The sequence below is a fragment of the Ipomoea nil genome, unplaced genomic scaffold (assembly GCF_001879475.1).
Source record: "Ipomoea nil cultivar Tokyo-kokei standard unplaced genomic scaffold, Asagao_1.1 scaffold0276, whole genome shotgun sequence".
In the NCBI taxonomy this organism is placed as follows: domain Eukaryota; kingdom Viridiplantae; phylum Streptophyta; class Magnoliopsida; order Solanales; family Convolvulaceae; genus Ipomoea; species Ipomoea nil.
In genome coordinates, this window is record NW_017616704.1 from 4,350,388 (window position 1) to 4,369,379 (window position 18,992).

Here is an 18,992-nt window from a genome sequence, read left to right on the forward strand (position 1 = left end):
AATTAGTATCAAAACAATTCTACATTATTGGAGCTACATAGATTGTCCTAGTGTCTTTATCATATAATTAGTGCTATGATTTTTTTTTTTTTTAAATGCTATGAATTTTATCTTCCAACAAAGATAGGCACTATAACCACTTGTTGATCAAGGCCAAGCAATCCTTCAAGGACTGTCATATAATAAGTGTATAATTTCCAATCAATTATTAGATCATGAGATCATGACTTAAGGGGTGACAAAGAAAAATCAATGACTTTAATTTGCCTTCCGGGCAAAACTCCCATTAAAATTTAGGATTACATTTTTTTAACTTAAACACAAAATAGGGGAGAAATGACAAATTCCTTTTATGAGCCTAATCAAAATATTGATTAAAGTAAAGGAAATGTCTATGCTCAACTTAGCACAATTAGAAGAAGCAACATATTCAACTTGGCTTCGTGAGCAATAATAGAGCAAGATATTCCGGGGAAGGAAACACATATGATAAAACACTTAGGATTACGCATTTGAATTCCCTCTCTCATGACCAAATTCATTTGAGTTATGCACATACATTATAGATAAGGAGTAGCATGTTTGATACACATTAAATGCGGCAAGACATAGCATATTCATTTAAACCATAGATTATAAAAGAATATGAGAAAAGTACCGTTCATCGAAGATAATGAACATACGTTTGCTTGTCTACTTACTCGTTTGGTGTCATCCGGTCCCAGGGAAGAGATCCACCGCCTTATTAATGCTCTCGATTGGGTTACAAGGCCCATGCTACCATGCTTGGGAAGTGGTTCAAGTTTATTTCCAATCGTAATGGGTAGTGATCAGTTGTAAGCATGGATCATGGAAATTATCGTCTTGAAATGTTGTAGAAGAAAGCTCTCTTTGTCCAGTTGTGAAACACTATTCTAATGCATCAGTAAGTGAACCAGTACTCCCTTGACTCTTGCAGCATGAACAGATTCATACTACAGTTTGGATCAACAACTATTGGTCACAAGCTCGTTCTTGCAGTGATCAACCATAATTGAGCTCACAAGACAGAGATGGATATCCTGCATTCCTGCAAATCAATTTTGGAAGTTATGGGTGCTATGCTACAAATGTCATCTCCTGCATTAAAATATTTAACATATATGGAATAACCCCTCTGAATACTCCTTCCATTCCAGGATTTTTAATTGAAATGGGTAAATTTCATGATGAATGGACAAATGGATAACTTTTAAAATTTGGACAAAATTAGAAACAACTCATTTGTGACATGAGTTTTTGGTCAAAATCACTTGAGTTTGTCAAATTTGCGAAGTTCGTTTTTTTTTTTTTTTTTTTTTTTTGCCTGAAAAACAACAATACAAATAAGAAAAATGCAAGTACAACTTGCATTTCTCATATGTATTCTTGTACATGCGCAAAAATTTGACAAACTCAAGTAGTACTTACGTTTTTTACCAGAAACTCAAATTCCAAATGAGTTTTTTCTTCTGTTGTTCAAATTTTAAAAGTTGCTCATTGTTATTCATTGCTCATGAAATTTACCCATTAAAATTTATAAAAAAAAAAAAAAAAAAAAAAAAAAAAAAAAAAAAAAAAACCTCCATTCCATGGCGAGCAAACCAACCATTTCCCTCCAGGAGTCCGACCAAGAGTTAATTGCTTTACTTATTCAACAAGGTGAACTCCCATCTACTGCCGGCCATGAAAAGCCATTGTAGGATATATCACAAAAGCATGATTCACGTGTCATCCTGAATATGTTAACCAAATAATAATTTTTTAAAATCATTTTTCAAATTGCTCTCTATTTTTCTAAAATTTGGAAACTTCATTTAACTAATTTTTTAAATTTAGAGAAATGGAAAAAGAATGATGAACAGTAGAATACTACAGTATATTTTAATCCTTGCAATAACATTTCCAATTCTTCTTTTTTTTTTTTTTTCTAGAGAAATAAAAAATTAGAAAAATATTTTCTCCAAAGAAATGAAAAATTAAAAAATTAAAAAACGGAAAAACGAAAAAACAGAAATATGAAATAAACTGATAAAATGAAAAACAGAGAGTTGCCTCAGTCCTTTATTGTTTTTTATATCAAAATATTCCGCTTTCTATGTCTATCCCTTCCCAATTTAAGCATGCCAACTTAATAGCACAGAAATAGAATACAAGGAAATGCAACATGAGCATTCCTTAGCACAGAAACAGCACATAAATTGAACACAGGGAAATGCAACATACAAAACTATAAGGGTGTGTTTGGTTTGCTTAGGGGAATGGGAATGGGAATCAAATATTTGGTAATGGAATGGGTTTTGGTGAAAGTATTTTGCATGTTTGGTAGTAGGGGGGAAGTGGAATGATTACCAATATTGATGTTTGGTTATTTATGACACTATAATTAGAATAAATGTTTTAAAAATACAAAAACAAAAAATCAAGGCAATTGATCCTAATATAATGACATCCAAAGCACCAATATGAATAAAAAAAAAATCAAAACAAAAATCTAAAAGCACTAATCCAAACTTAAAAAATCATATTACCAATAAGATGGAATGATACCGGTTTTTAATTAGAGAATGAGGTTTTTCATTGAAGGGGTAATCAAATCCATAGTTGTGTTTTAAAAAGTTCTCAACCAAACACTAACCTATGATTTTGATTCTCATTCCTAGTGAGTAAACCCATGAACCAAACACCCCATAATGTACCATACTACCATCTAAATATGACCTACAAAGTTCCAACTTTACCAGCAAAAGACAGTAAGAATGTTAAACAAACGCCAACAACTACCAACTGCCAACCCCAACCAAGGCAGTAACAAATTCCCTGACAACATACAGAATGAATGCAAGATTACACACAGGATGTGGATGGACAATAGTTCATGTTTTCGGCCTCTTTGAACCAATATGTGCATGCACCTATGGCTATTGTCAGAAATACAGAGCTATGAATAGCTCTGTATTTCTTGTCCCTTCGTGGCTCTACTTTTATTTTGTGATATTTGTGCATCCTGTGTGTGACAGTGTCAGTGAGTCTAGGGAGTGTTTCTAACTTACTCTTCATACGAGAATTATAAGCAATTTCTGCAGCACTCATCTCAGCCTGCTTCTTGCTTTTAGCTACTTGTCCTTGGTATGTCTCACCACCAACTACCACAGTGGCCACAAAAGTTGGATCATGAGGTGGACCAGACTGGATTGTCTTGTATACTGGAAACAGGCCACCCTGTTTTTGTTCCAGTTGTTGTAGAAGGGTCTTGTATAAACCTGCACCCTGACATCCATTTGAAACAGACAATATAATTATAAAGGAAACATGAAACCAATAGATACAATAGAACCCATAGCCTAATAAAATTACTGCAAATAAATTTAGGAGACTTGACTACCTTTTGAATTTCTTGGGGTGATAATGCCTCAAGAGCAATTTTTGCAGCTGCTTGTTCAGCTTCCTTCAATGTAGAGAAAAATTCTTGGCTTTCAAAAATTCTTCCACCAAAAGCCACTTTTGATCTAAAGCGACGAGCATGTGGTGGCCCATCAATTTCACAAGAATATTCAGGTAAAGTAATATTCTGCTTCTGAGCATATTGCTGCAGCTGGTTCTTGTACATATACTGTATGTCTAAGAAAGCAAAACATGAAAAATTCGATTAATTATATAATAAATACTGAAAGAGATCCTTTTTCTAATTTGTTATTATGATAGATGGGAAAATATTTAATATTTTACAACAGACACAAACGTTTCCAGCCTCTTTAGTTGGGAATTCATGAAAAGATGTTGCAAAAAATCAGTTCAAGCATATGGGACATGACAAAGGAGGACACCTTTTGTCATGTCCAAACAGAAACTCTTTAATGAAATGGCTTCAATGGAAATAACATCTTCCGCTGAAGCAAATAACATAGAGTGTGTAGGGCCAACTAAATGGGTAAATTACTGTAGAAAGAAAGAGAGGATACCAACCAATGTGTTTGTTCTATTTTCTGTGTTCTCCTTCACTGCTACAACTAGATATATATACTACAACAATGGACAGTTTTATAGACTCTTCACTTGCTAGTCTATTTATTTCTATGCCTTCCCATCTTCTATAACTGTTTACTTCTAACAATTACGAATAATATTTAATTATTATAGCAGTAACCAATCCTTAATAATTTCATAATTATATCCAAGCTACTCCACGGTGATTGACCAAGCATAGTTTGTAGCTTGTTCTATCTTAACTTAACATCTTATCATTTAGTTCTTGCACTACTTCTAGCAAGCACTGTCTATATACATACACATGCATATGTACACATATTTCTTAATCTCTTTGGAGGGGCAGGGGCCACTGTTTTGTCACTAGATAACTCACGGATAAGTGTTTCATAGGTTAAGTAGACATTAAAAAGTGCCCCACAATGTAAAGCAACATGCAATGTAATTGAAGCAAGCCTTAGACAACTGTAGAAAGAAAATAATAAAATCCAATCAGTCCTTCAGTCCCAACATTCACAAAGCATATTAGCTAGTCGTTGCCTAACAAAGGTTACAGAGCTAAAATAACTTGATTCACCTATAACCCAATTAAAATGTGTCCCACAATCCAAATATATATATATATATATATATATATATATATATATATATATATATATATATATATATATATATATATAGAAATAAAATCAGCAATGAAAAGTAGAACTGTAGAAGTAGATTCAGCACCAAGTTACAAGAGAAATAAGTACCAAATTCACAAGTTATTAAAACTTAAAGCCAAAACTTAGTGCATACAAATCATAGGTACTGATAAAAGCAAACCTGAAGATTTGTAAATCTCTTTAGGAACCAATGGTGTTGAAACAAACTCAGATGTTTGTGAATTCGGTTCATTGTTTCCACCTGCAATTTCATTTTTAGTATGGCCTGCAAAAAGCAAATGAAAATATCACAAAATCTGCAAATACTGTATTTCCTTCTTTTATTTTTTCAATTCATAAATGTCAATTCTGCCTTTACTTTATGAAGATTTTACTTCAGAAAACCCTCTATTTTCCTTTCTCCATTTTCCATTTCGTTATAACTTAATCATTAGTTTTGAACCAATGAATAATAGCCATTACACATCTAGGATTCTATTTACATATCAGTGTAGTGCTGTATCCTTAACCCCCTTCTTCAACAAAAAACCATGGCAAATTCACAGTGATTATCACACCTTTGTTAAACATTGCCCTATTCCATCCTCCCTCCCTCCTTCACCTGGGATGTATTTTTGAAAACAATGAAATTAATGAGAAAACAATAACCTGAAGATGAGGATACAGTTGGTGGAAGATGGGATTGCTGGGGGACAGTTAGCTTGGAGCCAATAAAGTGATCTAAGGCAATGCAGGCAGCAAGGTTTGTTGCTTCTTTGGAGGAACGGCAATGGTTATCTGGAGTTTTGAAGGGAATTCCATTGACAATGACTGTGGCACCAAATCGAGGGTTGTGATCAGGGCCTTCTTTCACCGTTCTGTACTCAGGCTGATTCCATGACTGCCTACGGCATAGCTCTTGCAATTTTGACTTGTACATCCCCTTCAGATTTGCAGGTTTGGTAGAGTATAATGGAGTCACCGCAGATGCTTGTGCAGTGCTCTCTTTACTTTGACCTACTTTTGTGTTTGGAGTAGAAGCCTCTGCAAAAAGAAATGTTGCTATTCCCTTTTCAATTCAAATTGCTACTTATAAACCAATTCGCCACAGAAAGTTAACTTCTTCCATGCCACTTTCAAATAATGTTTCTGCCACTCAATTTTATTACTCTATCTTTTTAAATAAGCTTTCCCATAGTAATATCTTTTCACCAATATTTTGTGAACTACAGACTGAGTCTTCAAATACACACATGAAAGAAAGGGGAAAAGTGAACAAAATTTGTTTCTCCTAATTTATAAAGTTAATCTCATTCTTAATCAACCCAATAATATACATAGAGTTAAGTATACACTATAACATTTTCAATGTGTGCATTGAATAAAATTAAAAAGAAAAAATTTACCTGTAAAGCTTTTTGGTGGAAGAGATGGAGGGGTTTGCTGCAGCAGAGGAGGACAAACAGGTTGGGGGCCAGCAAGCCAAGCTGAATCTGTGAAGCAGAGCAAATGTTTCTCCTTATAAATCAAGTTAATTTTATTCTTAATCAATTAAATTACTAATACATATATATTCTCAATGTTTACATGTGAAAAAAAATGAAAAACCACCAAAATATCAAAATAAAAAGCATAAAGCATAAAACATCAAACCTCTAGGCCTATACATTTTTATAACCTTGTACATTTCCAGTGTAAGTGTTAATTCAAAAAAAAAAAAAAAAAAAAAAAAAAAAAAAAAAGAGGCAAAGCAAATTGTTTCTCCTAATTGAACAAGTTAACTTCATTCTTAACATCATAGCATGCCCTAACTTTTTTAAGTTTTGATTTATGTAATGAGAAATAAAAATAAGGTAAAAAAAAAAAAAAAAAAAAAAAAAACTGACTTGGGATTTGTCCGAATTGAGGGGGGGGAAGGGACGAATCGGCGACGAGGTGAACCGGAGATGGTTGTAAAGGCGGGGACAGAGACTGAAGAACGGGGGCGACAACCGGATCTGGCGGCCTAGTTGCCAATTGCTGGGGATGGGCAGAGTGAAGCGCGGGCGGATTGGCAGTAAAATACTCAAAGGCAAAGCGAGAGGCGAGGTTCTGAGCATCCTTAGCGGAGCGGCACTGATTCGGCGGCGACTGAAAAGAAATTCCAATTACGGTGACGGTGGCGGTGAATCGTGCGTCGTGATCGGGACCGACCTTCACCGAGGTGTACTCCGGCAACGCCACCAAGTAGCGTTGGCACAACTCTTGCAGCTTCGACTTGTACATTCTTCAATTCGTCACACTCACTCAGGTTTTCCTCTGCACTGCACTGCACTGCACTGCTATGCTGATGTCGTTTCCGAGGTTCTTTCAATTTCATTTGGATTCCTTTCCTGTTTTATAACTCGCACATATTCAAAGCCACGCTGGATATGAGCAAGATTACGAGGAGTAACTGTATGTACAATGTACTCTCTAATAAGCCATCAAATTATACTTAGATTTTGCAATTAAACATTTGTACTTCAAACACTTTCAGTTACATACTTCAATTCAAAAAATTCAAGCAATTATTCCCCCACTTTTTTTTGCGAGTTATTTTCATGTTAATATTTGATATTGTTTATTTGGATTTTTTTTCCTTATTTCTTCCATTTTATGTTATTTAATGCGATGCGAAAGTAATTGTTATACCCTTTTAGACGTTCTTTATATGTTAAGTTTTTCTTGATAAAACGTTAGGTTTGGTTTGTGATAATATGCAAAATAAAGGAGAGAGAGAGAGAGAGAGAGAGAGAGAGAGAGAGAGAGAGAGAGAGGGGGGGAGAGGGAGGGGGAGGGAGGGAGAGAGGGAGAGAGAGAGAGAGAGTTTTTATAGTTGTTCGACTGTTAACGAAGCCTATTCCACTCTTCTTCATAATACGTGAAGGTTTGCACTAAACCCTCTTAGTACAAAATCCACAACAGATCACCCCTTAAACACAAAGCCGATGGTGAACTGTTACACCAGGTTTTTCAACTCCTGAGTTTACTCCGCCTCTTTCTACTTCTCCAAGTAGAGATTACAAATGTTGAAGAAATAAAGTTTATTCTTCTCCAACTAGATGACTTGGCTTGAGTAGATCTAGATTGTCGCACTTGAAGCAGCACAAGACTTCCTTAATATTTGATGTAAACTTTGAAGCTTTTGGTCTCTCTTCTCTTTTCAACACTGGTCATAAGAACTTGACTTTTGAGAGCTTTTTCGCACTTAGAAAATTTAAATCGACCAGTACCTTCTTCAGTTGATGAAGAGGGTTGATAGATACCCCCTAATCGGGTACCCAGTTAGACGCGAGGTAGGCAGTCGGTCCAGGATGCCTAGAACACTTAGCAGTTTAAGGGGAGAAACCTCTGTTACAAGTGACGATAGTGCAGGTATTTGAGCAATCCTCTAACTGGCTCGGATGGGCGACCAGGCTCAACAGTTGGTGTGTCCTCGACCAGGTCCCTAATTGGCTCGGATGAGCGACCAGGCTCCGCAGTCGGTGTGTCCCCGACCGGGTGCGCATTCTAGAGGCGGTTAAGGGCAGATTTGGCGGAGATTCTTTCCTTGTGGGCCAAGTAATTTCCTTTTCTCATATTAGGAAGTTACTCCGTCAGTTTTGGCAGCTGACAGAATGCTTTTTCGTTTACGGTTCTCTTTTATAAAGCGTTGTCAAAAGATTTTGATGTGCAAGGGTCGTGTAAGGATGTAAGGTGTAGATGAGAATAAAACGGGGAGCGAGAACCACCCCGAGTGTCGTACTCTAAGGAGTGATAAATTGGAAGTGTTGAGTGAGTGATTTGGTGAGGATTTTTGGGCTTATAGATGCTTGAATCAAGAAGTGGCATTAAACAAGTAGTGGTTGCAAAGGAAAATAAGAAAGGCACACGTGAAAATAAATCAAAAGAAAGAAAAGAGGATTAGGATTGTGTGTGCTAATTGCAATGTGTGATTAGCTAATCTCGCAATACAGGTGGTAGTGGTGATTGCATGTTGAGACACAAGTCAAGAGGAATGGCTTGCTAGTGCGTAGCCATTTCGGTCTATATGCCTCCTGTAGGTAGATATGACACCCAGATGCTCATTTCTTCTATGGGGCATTTTAACAAACACCTTGCCTACATTCATTTCCGGACCTTGCCTTCTCGGGTCTAGGATGGGAATTGCAAGAGAAGGAGTCTAGGATTATGTCTCAGTCTCTTGACAACATAATCCTTACTAAACCTACAAGCATGTGTTGCAATCACACACAAGAGTCATTATAAACATTTATCTTCCAACAAGACATTCAAGCCAACAACACTCAATCACCACAATATCACAAATCAAATCAAGCTAATCATCACAAATGCAATATACAGAATAATCCTAATCTCTAGAATTTAGCCACTCATGCTCAAGATCAACAATCTAAACATATGCAAGATAATGTTACGGGCATGGAAGGTTGCAGCAGAAGTGAAAGGAAGAAAGAAGAAGGGAAAGGATCTGGATGATTGTCTATCGCTGAATCAAATGGAAGAGGTGGATCCATACGACACCGTTTCATTTAAATAGACGTTAGAGCCGTTGCAAATAAAAGCCAGACGACGTCGCTTCATGTTGACCGTTGGTGGCAGATGAACTATGGTCAGACGACACCGTTTAGGGCAGTAGCCGTTGATGTAGTTGTTTATTCCAGTAACTTCATCTGTTTTTCCTCCCCGATGTATTGGGATATTAGTTTTGAGATTTCAGATTGGTTGTATTTTAGCCAAAGAAGGATGAGCAGGAGGTTATCGAATTGAATACCAAACACTTTTTCTCTCTTAATCTTCTTCCTTCTTCACCCCAAACTCTCAATTTCTTCAAATTTCCCTACCCAATTTCTTGTTTACTGTCTGAGATCGCTGCAATTGGTATCAGAGCCCATGGATGATCGTATCAAGCAACTGGAAGCAGCGTTCATCGAGCTCAATGGCAAGGTGGATTCATCGGTTATTGAACTCTCGGACCAGTTCGGAAGTTTGAGGGAAGAACTGCTGAATCTACTCCGGTTGAATCGACCGGCACCCCCTGTGATGGGGCTATCACCGGGGCAATCCTCCGTGCAAGGGCAGGTACATGAAGAGCCCAGAGCCACCACTGAAAGGAGGCCAGACAAGGCTCCCATGGTGGATGATGAAGAGATGGATCCGGATCCCCGGATGGCTACTCCCAGGGCCTTGATTCATGGAGAACGAAGACTGAGAGATTGAACTCCCAGAGGGGAGGGAATGGAGAGGCACATGCCAGGAGTAGGTGGGCAGCACCAAGAATTTCTGATGAGGTATAAAAACGAATTTCCTTCCTTTGATTATGCCAATCCCAGACAATGGATAATTCATTGTGAAAAGTTTTTCATGCTCTCACACATCCCTATACATGAGATTCTCAATCTACTCTATGTGCATTAACTGGTAGAGTAGGAACCTGGTTTGACAGTTATGTACACGGGTTGAGAGTATGATTTGAGTGGGTGGATTTTGCTGGGGTTGTGTGTAAATGGTTTGGGGACACCTACATTGTTAGGCTAAAGTGACAATGTGTGCAAGTGTACCCTTAAACTTTTGGGTTGTGTGCAGAAGTAACCAGTGGTCATCTTGATTGACAATGGGAGTACCCACAGCTTTGTGGACCCCAAGCTCCTATGCCAACTGAGAAAGGATCCTATAAAGGCCACCCCATTAATGGTCACAGTTGCTAATGGGGAAAAGATCCTAAGTGATTCAATATGCCATGGACTGTGTTGGCAGATTCAACAAGAACAGCCTGTGAAAAATTTTAGATTGCTAAGGTTAGGAGGCTATGACATGGTATTGGGGATGGATTGGGTGGACCAATATGCCCCAATTCAGCTCCATACCAGCCCCCCCTGGTATATCCTTCCATAAAGAAGGAAGGAAAATTTTCTTGAAAGGGCTGATTAGGAATGTGTTGTTGAAAGCAGTAGGGGACAAACAGGTTAAGAGATGGCATAAGGAAGGAGTTCAGGGCTTTCTAGTCCAATGCAGTGGGTGGACAACTTCCCAATTGAATGACCATTCCACCCTCCACCACACAGAAACACATCCTACTTCTCTTGAGCTCTCTGCACTACTGCAGGAATTCCAGGAGCTTTTCCAAGAACCTTCCTCCCTTCCACCAACCAGAGTATTAGATCATACAATTCACCTCATTCTTGGAGCCAAACCTGTTAATATAGGGCCCTATAGATACTCCCACACCCAGAAAAATACCATTGAGAAGATGATAGATGAAATGTTGACAGCTGGGATCATCACCCCAAGCACTTCATGCTTTGCCTCCCCAGTGTTGTTGGTCCCTAAGAAGGACAACACTTGGAGAGTTTGCATAGATTATAGAGCCCTCAACAGTATCACCATTAAGAACAAGTTTCCTATACCCCTTGTGGAAGACCTCTTCTCAGAACTGGCTGGGGTAACTTGTTTTTCTAAGTTAGACCTGAGATTTGGATACCATCAGGTGAGGATGAAGGTGGGGGATGAGTATAAGACAGCTTTCAGAACTCACCAAGGGTTATATGAGTTTAGGGTAATGCCATTTGGGCTCCCCAATGCCCCAGCTACCTTTCAGGCATTGATGAACTCAGTCTTCAAACCATTATTGAGAAAGACAGTGTTGGTCTTCTTTGATGATATACTTGTATATAGCAGAAAGTTGGAGGACCATTGGCAGCATTTAAGGGAAGTCTTGCTTATTATGAGGCAGCCTCAGCTATTTGCCAAGCTCAACAAATGCTTCTTTGGTCAACCTCAGGTGGAGTACTTAGGCCACTTGATCTCTCAAAATGGGTTGCAAACTGATCCAACCAAACTTGATGAGTGGCAGCCTGGCCTAGACCTTTGACTGTTAAAGCTCTCAGAGGATTCTTGGGCTTGGCAGGGTATTACAGAAGATTCATTACGGCTTTTGGGATTATTAGCAAGCCTATATCTGACTTGCTGAAAAAAGATGGCTTTTGTTGGAATAAGGAAGCTAAAAATGCTTTTGAGCAACTGAAATTTGCCCTATGTAATTCACCTGTCCTAGCTCTACCAAATTTTCAAAAAGAATTTGTCATTGAAGAAGATGCAAGCCATAAGGGGATGGGGGCTGTCCTAATGCAAGAGGGCAGGCCAGTAGCATTTTTCAATAAGGCTTTTAGGCCAAGACACTTGGGCCTTTCCATTTATGAGAAGGAATACCTCTCTATTATCAATGATGTTGATAAGTGGAGATCTTATTTGTTAGGTAGACATTTCATCATCAAAACTGATCACCACAGCCTACAATTCCTCCTAGAACAGAAGATAACCACTTCTTTGCAGCAGAAGAGTCTAACAAAACTACTGGGACTAGACTATACCATTCAATACAGAAAAGGGATTGATAACAGGGTTGTTGATGCCTTGTCAAGAAGAGGGATGGATGTGGAGGCAACCAGTTATGCTATCTCAATAGCTCAACCACAGTGGATGGAAGAAGTGGTTCAGAGTTACAATTCTGACAGCTGGGGTACTGATACTTTGACTTCTGCTCTGATTCAGCCCAGTACAGATCCCAATGTGACCATTGTTGGGGGATTGATAAGGTATAAGAAGAGGCCTTACATTGGTAATACTGGGAATTTAAGGAGGAATCTGATCCTGCAATTACATGAATCTGCCATTGGTGGACATGCTGGGCAGACTGGCACATATCAAAGACTTAAGGCCTTATTCTATTGGAAAGGCATGAAGAAGGAAGTGAGGGAACTGGTGATGCAGTGTGATATCTGCCAAAGATGCAAGAATAAAAATGTAACAAGCCCAGGCCTCTTACAACCCCTACAAATCCCTAATGGGGCATGATAGAGTGTGTCCATGGATTTCATAGAAGGCCTGCCCAAATTTGACAATAAAGAAGTGATCATGGTGGTAGTGGTTAGGCTAACTAAATATGCACACTTTCTCAGCCTTAACCACCCCTTTACTGCTGAGTGGGTGGCAGATCTTTTTATGGAGAATATTTATAAGTTACATGGTTTACCCAGAAGCATTATATCTGATAGGGACAAAGTGTTCACAAGCAGGTTCTAGCAGGCATTATTCAAAAGTATGCAGGTTAAACTCAATCTCTCTACTGCCTATCATCCACAGACAGATGGGCAGACTGAGAAGGTGAATCAGTGTGTGGAAGGGTATCTTAGATGCATGGTTTTTTAGAGGCCCAATAGCTGAAGGAAATGGCTACACCTTGCTGAATGGTGGTATAACACTAACTACCATTCAGCACTAAAAAGCACACCCTTTATGGCCCTATATGGCTACTCTCCTCCACAAATGGCTTTGGCAGCAAATCCTGAGGGTGAATGTGTTGATTGGTTGGAAGCAAGGGAGGCTGTACTGGCTGGACTAAAGGAAAACTTAAAACAGGTTCAAAACAGAATGAAAATGCAAACTGACAAGAGTAGATGTGAGAGGGTTCTATCAGTGGGGGATTGGGTATATTTAAAGATTCAGCCCTACAGGCAGGTTACCCTAGCTGTCAGAAAGAATTTGAAGTTGTCATCTAAATACTATGGGCCTTATGAAGTGATTGCAAGGATTGGTGAAGTTGCCTATAAATTATCACTGCCCCCAGGAACCATGATTCATCACGTCTTCCATATTTCCCAACTAAAGAAGAAGGTTGGGGAGGGGGTGAGTGTCCAGCTTGATCCTCCCTCAGTTGGGCCAGAAGGGCAGGTGTTGGCAGCTCCTATTGGAGTATTAGGGAAGAGGTTGGTAAAGAAGAAGAACCGGGTTGTTATTGAAATCCTTGTCCAATGGGCAAATTTGCCTCTTGAGGAGGCAACTTGGGAAGAATATTACCACCTTCGGAGGCAATTCCCTTCATTTGATCCTTGGGGACAAGGATCTTCTGGGGAAGGGGGTGGTGTTACGAGCATGGAAGGTTGCAGCAGAAGTGAAAGGAAGAACGAAGAAAGGAAAGGATCTGGATGATTGTCTATCGCTGAATCAAAGGGAAGAGGTGGATCCATATGACACCGTTTCATTTAAATAGCCGTTAGAGCCGTTGCAAATAAAAGCCAGATGACGTTGTTTCATGTTGACCGTTGGTGGCAGATGAACTATGGTCAGATGACACGTTTAGGGTAGGGCAGTAGCCGTTGATGTAGTTGTTTATTCCAGTAGCTTCATCTGTTTTTCCTCCCTGATGTATTAGGAGATTAGTTTTGAGATTTCAGATTGGTTGTATTTTAGCAAAGGAAGGATGAGCAGGAGGTTATCGAATTGAATACCAAACACTTTTTCTCTCTTAATCTTCTTCCTTCTTCACCCCAAACTATCAATTTCTTCTAATTTCCCTACCCAATTTCTTGTTTACTGTCTGAGATCGCTGTAGATAAACATCACCAAAAAGTAATAAAATAGATCAAGAGTTTACCCAAGATTGCAAAGCCAGATTGTCAATCCAATGGATTAGAGGTGAAGATCTTGTTAGGGAGAGCTTGGATCTTCACTTCTCTTTACAAAGTTGATAGAGATCTAGGCTAAAATCTAGAGGGAAGATGGAGAGAAAACTACCCTGATCTAATCTAAAATTCTAGAGAGAGAATAATTGAAAGATGATGAATGAAGAATGATGTTTTCAGATCTGAAATTTTCCTAAAAAACTCTCCAACACCCCTTAATTTCCTATTCACGCCGCCGTCACTGCGTGACAGTGGGCGTGACTGGGATATCTGACGCGGTTTTTGATGATTTTGATTGCATAGATATACGAATTGGCCTTTGTGGTCTTCATGAAATTTGTAGATATTTTCGATGTCGATCCATAGCCACTTGAATCACCTCGATCTGACACTCCTAGTTCTAGATATGATTTTTCTTCTGAACTGTCACCGAAATGAGCTGAAATTGTCAATATTTTGCAATTTACAACAAATGTAACCAAAACTAGTCCTTATGCCAAACTTCAATTAAATTAAGCTATTCTAAGCATATAATAGGCCTAAAGGACTCTAATTAAGCAAAATATAACTCCAAAATAACCCATAAAAATGACATATTTTGACTGTGACACCCCGAAATCCAATTTCGGTTAAGGGATTAATTACATTTCAATTCGTAATTCAATTCCTTAAATTCCTGAAATTTATTAGTCGGGGACTAGTAATTGACTAGTCAACCCCATAATCAAAGTTGTACGTTGAGCTTTGTAAGGAGTACCCTTGTTCCTTACACCTTTCCATGTTAGTAAGGGTATTCTTAACCTTTCACCTTGTGTTAGTATTGTAACCTAACCTAGTGAGAACACCTCATTTCTATCCTTACACTTTCCAAAATTCTAGCTCCATCTTCTCTCTAAAAAGGTGGATAGCTTTTCTTCCAAGCCAAGTTGAAGCTTTGTCAAAACTTCAAGAGTTGTCTCCAAGATTCTACCTTTTATACATTTGGGCATCTAGGAGGGTAAGATCCATGTTCATCTTGTGTTTTTAGTGTTCTCTTAGGCGTCTTTTCTTAAAGATAGGATCTTTATGATCTTTTGGTATGTTCTTGAAGTGGGTTTGGAAGGTGAGCTTTGATAGGAGCTTGGAGTGGTGTTAAGTGAAGGTTTTTGGTCTACAAGAGGTAACCCATGCTCTACAAAATATATTTTGCTTACTTATATGAATATTTCTTGGATTCTACATGTGTTTTGCTATGAAATATGAGTGTTTATGCATTGTCTTGTGAAAATGCATATCCAGAGCTTGTGTTTAGGGTTCTTGTATGCCATTGCTTGGCTATTCCTTTGATTCAAGTCATTTTGTTGTATTTGGTGAGATTTGGCATGTTTTGGACTTGAATTTGAGCTTGGAGTTGAAAATCCCCGAAGGGATTGTTTTGGGCACAGGGATGTACCCGCGGGCGGAATGGAGGGCACAGCCCTACCCGCCGCCCCACCCGCGGGAACGTGGTTTGTGGGTGTTGGTACCCGCGGGCAGGACCACGGGTAAGGGCCTACCGATGTTCTTTTGTTGGGGGATTTGTTCCCCGTGATTCTTTTGACTCGGTATTTGGTCTTTTGACTTCCCGATGTTCTTTTGTGAAACTATTTGAGTGTCTTCTTGATGTTTCGTATGTCTAGAACTATATGGTAGGAATCCGTGTAGGTTTTGGTGTCTTGAATCGTGCTAAGTGTTCAACATTGTGTTTCGTTGAACCGTGATGAGTCTTGTGTGTTTTTCGGAACTACGTTTGGTTTGCCCGTTTAGTAAGCTTGCTAGTTCGGTGTTTAAATGCTAGCGTGTGTTTTGTTTGTACATTCCTTGGTTGATGATAACTTCTTTTATTCATCGTTGTTGTTGTTGGATTGTGATCCATTCCTTGATTGAGTATGGTTTCATATCTTCGTTGTGATCCGTTGATTGATTCTTGTTGAGGTGTGATGTGTGTGTGGCTTTACATGGATTGCACGATTAGTGGTATGGGACACTAGTTACCAAGGTATTGCAGTGGTCCTCGTGGTGGCCATGACGTGATTATGGAGCTGTGGTCTTTGTGTAAGGTTCACGTGTTTATTTCTGGGATAACATGTGTTATCCAGGGTATATGTTGCCGTGTGTGATCGGTACCCTCGTGTACTATGAAATTGGTGGTCTTGTTGGTGGTTTGTTGGTGGGGGGCGACGGTCCCAGGAGGGAAAAGGTTGGACTAAGAAGTACAGGGGTCCTGGAGGTAATGGTTGGAAGAAGATACAAGGTTGGGGGGTAGCCATAAGGTTGGAACCGGGCATAAGGAAGGCCTATCAACTCGTGATGGGTGATGTCACGAGGGCTTGTGTAGCCGTTGTTGTGAGTTCTTTTCTTGTGACGTGTGTAGTCACAAAGGCATGTGTTGCCGTGTGTTGTGTCTTTATTCCTTGAGTTATGCATGTCGGATGTTGGTCTATTGTGTGATGAAAGACCATACCTCGAGACTTCTTGTGAGTTGTTGTTGTTCTTTGCGGTCTTGGGATGTGTTCCCGTGTTCTTGTTGAGAGTGTTGAGTCTCGTGTTAACTATTACTCCTGGTTTTTGACTTATATATAAGTATTCTGTTTCGCAAATGTTTTTACAAATGTATATCTTACTTATGTATGATATTTCACATGTATTGGTGGGTTACCAGCATTATTCGCTGATCGGGCGTCGTCTCATGTTTTATATGCTTCTTTTAGGTGATGCTTGGACGAGTGCGCGGTCTAGTACCTGCTAGCATAGTTTCCCCTTTGTGTTTTATGGCCTGTGAGCCAATATAGACGTAGAACTCTGTTGGATGATTGTAGAATTAAACAATTCAGATTTAGCCTGTGCGTTCACCCTTGGGTGAGCGTGACATAGCACCCCGTTTCCTCATTTTATATATATCTTATCTTTCTGTCTTCCGCTGTATTTGGTGTTTTGGATTAAGTTATCTGCATGTTTTAAGGCTTGAAATAGCTTGGTTTTAGGGGGTGTTACAGTTGGTATCAGAGCCTAGGATGTTTATGTCTAGACTTTCTAAGTAGCTAAGAATGGTTTGAGACCTTAAAGTGACGTTAAGAATCTAAGTGTTAGGCTTAAGACTCTAGGTTGCACGGTGAGCTGAGTGTTGCTTTCAGTTATTTGCTTGTTTGTTGACCTTTTGGTAATCGTGTTGTTGTTGTAGAAGTTTGCGATGCCTCCTCGTCCCCGAGCGCGTACCCCGGAGACCCCGACGAATGAGCAGCTTGCTCAGAACCTCCCGCAGCTAACACAGACGATGCAGACGCTTAGCGAGGCTTTGCTGAACAACAACCACCCCGTGCCACCTCCTCAACCTGCTGGGCACAGGGATATGGGACGTCTGGTGTCAGGTCATAGGCCGCCAACCTTCGCTGGTGAAGAAGACCCGGTGGTTTTGGAGGAATGGATGAGAGTGTTCGACAAGATCTTTGCGGTTGTGGGTTGTCCCGAGGAGAGATGAGTAGAACTGGCAACGTTTTACTTCTGCCAAGAAGCTGATCTGTGGTGGGTTCATGAGGGTCCGACCTTCCTTGAAGAGCCTGAGTTTGGTTGGTCTGCGCTTAAGGATAGGATGCGCGAGAGGTTTTACCCGGCGCACGTGCGAGCCGCCATGTTTGATGAGTTCCTTCACCTGCAGCAAGGATCCATGTCTATGGTCGAGTACCACAAGAAGTTTTTGGAGTTGGCGCGCTTTGCTCGGATGCTTGTGCCTACGGAGCTTGCTAAGGTTGAGAGATTCGTTGCCGGTTTGAATTATGAGGCACGAAAAGCTTTGACAGTGAGTAGGCCAAGTTCTCTTAAGGATGCGTATCTGAGTGTCGCGGATCTGTATCGCGTTCAGCAGCTTCAGCGGGGATCTTATGAGCAAGCAAGGAAAAGGACCGAGAGCGGAGGTTCTTCCACCTTCAAGAAGCCACAGCCGAGTTTTCAAGCCAAGAGTGGGCCACCTTCAACCCAAGGACCTAACCGGATGGAGCAAGGGAATCAAGCTAAGTTGTTTCCGTGCCGAAGATGTGGGAAAGTGCACGCGGGCCAAGATTGCAATGGCTCGGTGTTTCGGTGTTTCCGATGCGGAGATCGTGGTCACAAAGTTGCGAAGTGTCCCTAGCAAGCCAACCAGAGGGCGTTGCCGCCACCCCCAGGAGCTGGAGGAGCAGCAGGAGGAAGCTCAAGCCGTGGAGCAGCTGGAGCTAGACCATCTGGGAGAGTTTTCGTGATGGGTCGTTCGCAGGCAGAGTCTGAGGGTTTGTTGGAGGAGGAACTAGCAGGTAATCTTTTCTTAGCCTACCCTTGTTTTTCGTACGTATCTTGTTCCTTGTTGCCTTGAGTGTTGTCCTGTGTCCTTGTTGCATACTTGAAGTTACTTGTCTATCCTTGTCGCGTTCCCCTTTTTATGGCAATTCTTTGGAGTTGAGTGTAAGCCCTTTTTGATAGATTGTTTCCCTAGTTTTGTGGGTAAGCATAGTTGTGGAAATAGTTATTCATCTCCTAATGAATCATGCTTGGAAATTCTTGCAACTTTTCTTTTGAGAACCCTCTAAATTTCCCAAGTTTTCCTTGAAATTGAGAATAGAAAACCTATACAAAAATCCTATCTTGTGTAACCTAAAATCTAAGTTTCAAACCCGGGCTTAACCATTGCCAACCCAACCTCTAAACCACTTGAACCAATTATCTTTCTTGGAACCTATCTAATCTTAATTCCTTTTAAACCATAAATTTCCATTTTACCCAAATCCCCAATTAAATCATCTTTTCCCCTATTTTTCCCAAAATCCCTAAATCCCAATTTCTTTTCCCTCTTTCCCTTCTACCCGTGTGTTCA

At 39.9% G+C, this 18,992-nt stretch overlaps 1 protein-coding gene across 4 annotated transcripts; it reads right to left on the reverse strand.

Moving 5' to 3' along the window:
- Positions 1–504: 504 nt before the first annotated feature.
- LOC109156687 (double-stranded RNA-binding protein 1-like) lies at positions 505–7,027 on the reverse strand. 4 transcript variants are annotated; one of them, XR_002050102.1, is made up of 8 exons: positions 6,536–7,027; positions 6,056–6,142; positions 5,319–5,693; positions 4,831–4,935; positions 3,404–3,639; positions 3,072–3,288; positions 1,628–1,754; positions 981–1,069 (listed from the first exon to the last, which is right to left on the reverse strand). XR_002050102.1 is itself a non-coding variant. In XM_019304529.1 (7 exons), the coding sequence occupies exons 1-7, from the start codon at positions 6,912–6,914 to the stop codon at positions 987–989; spliced, it is 1,458 nt and encodes a 485-aa protein (XP_019160074.1). In that variant the 5' UTR covers positions 6,915–7,027; the 3' UTR covers positions 505–986. The 4 variants fall into 4 exon arrangements, 2 of the variants coding, with proteins under 2 accessions (XP_019160074.1, XP_019160072.1); XR_002050101.1 differs by having other exon boundaries at positions 984–1,069; positions 1,602–1,754; XM_019304529.1 differs by lacking the exon at positions 1,628–1,754 and having other exon boundaries at positions 505–1,069; positions 4,831–4,911.
- Positions 7,028–18,992: the final 11,965 nt, after the last annotated feature.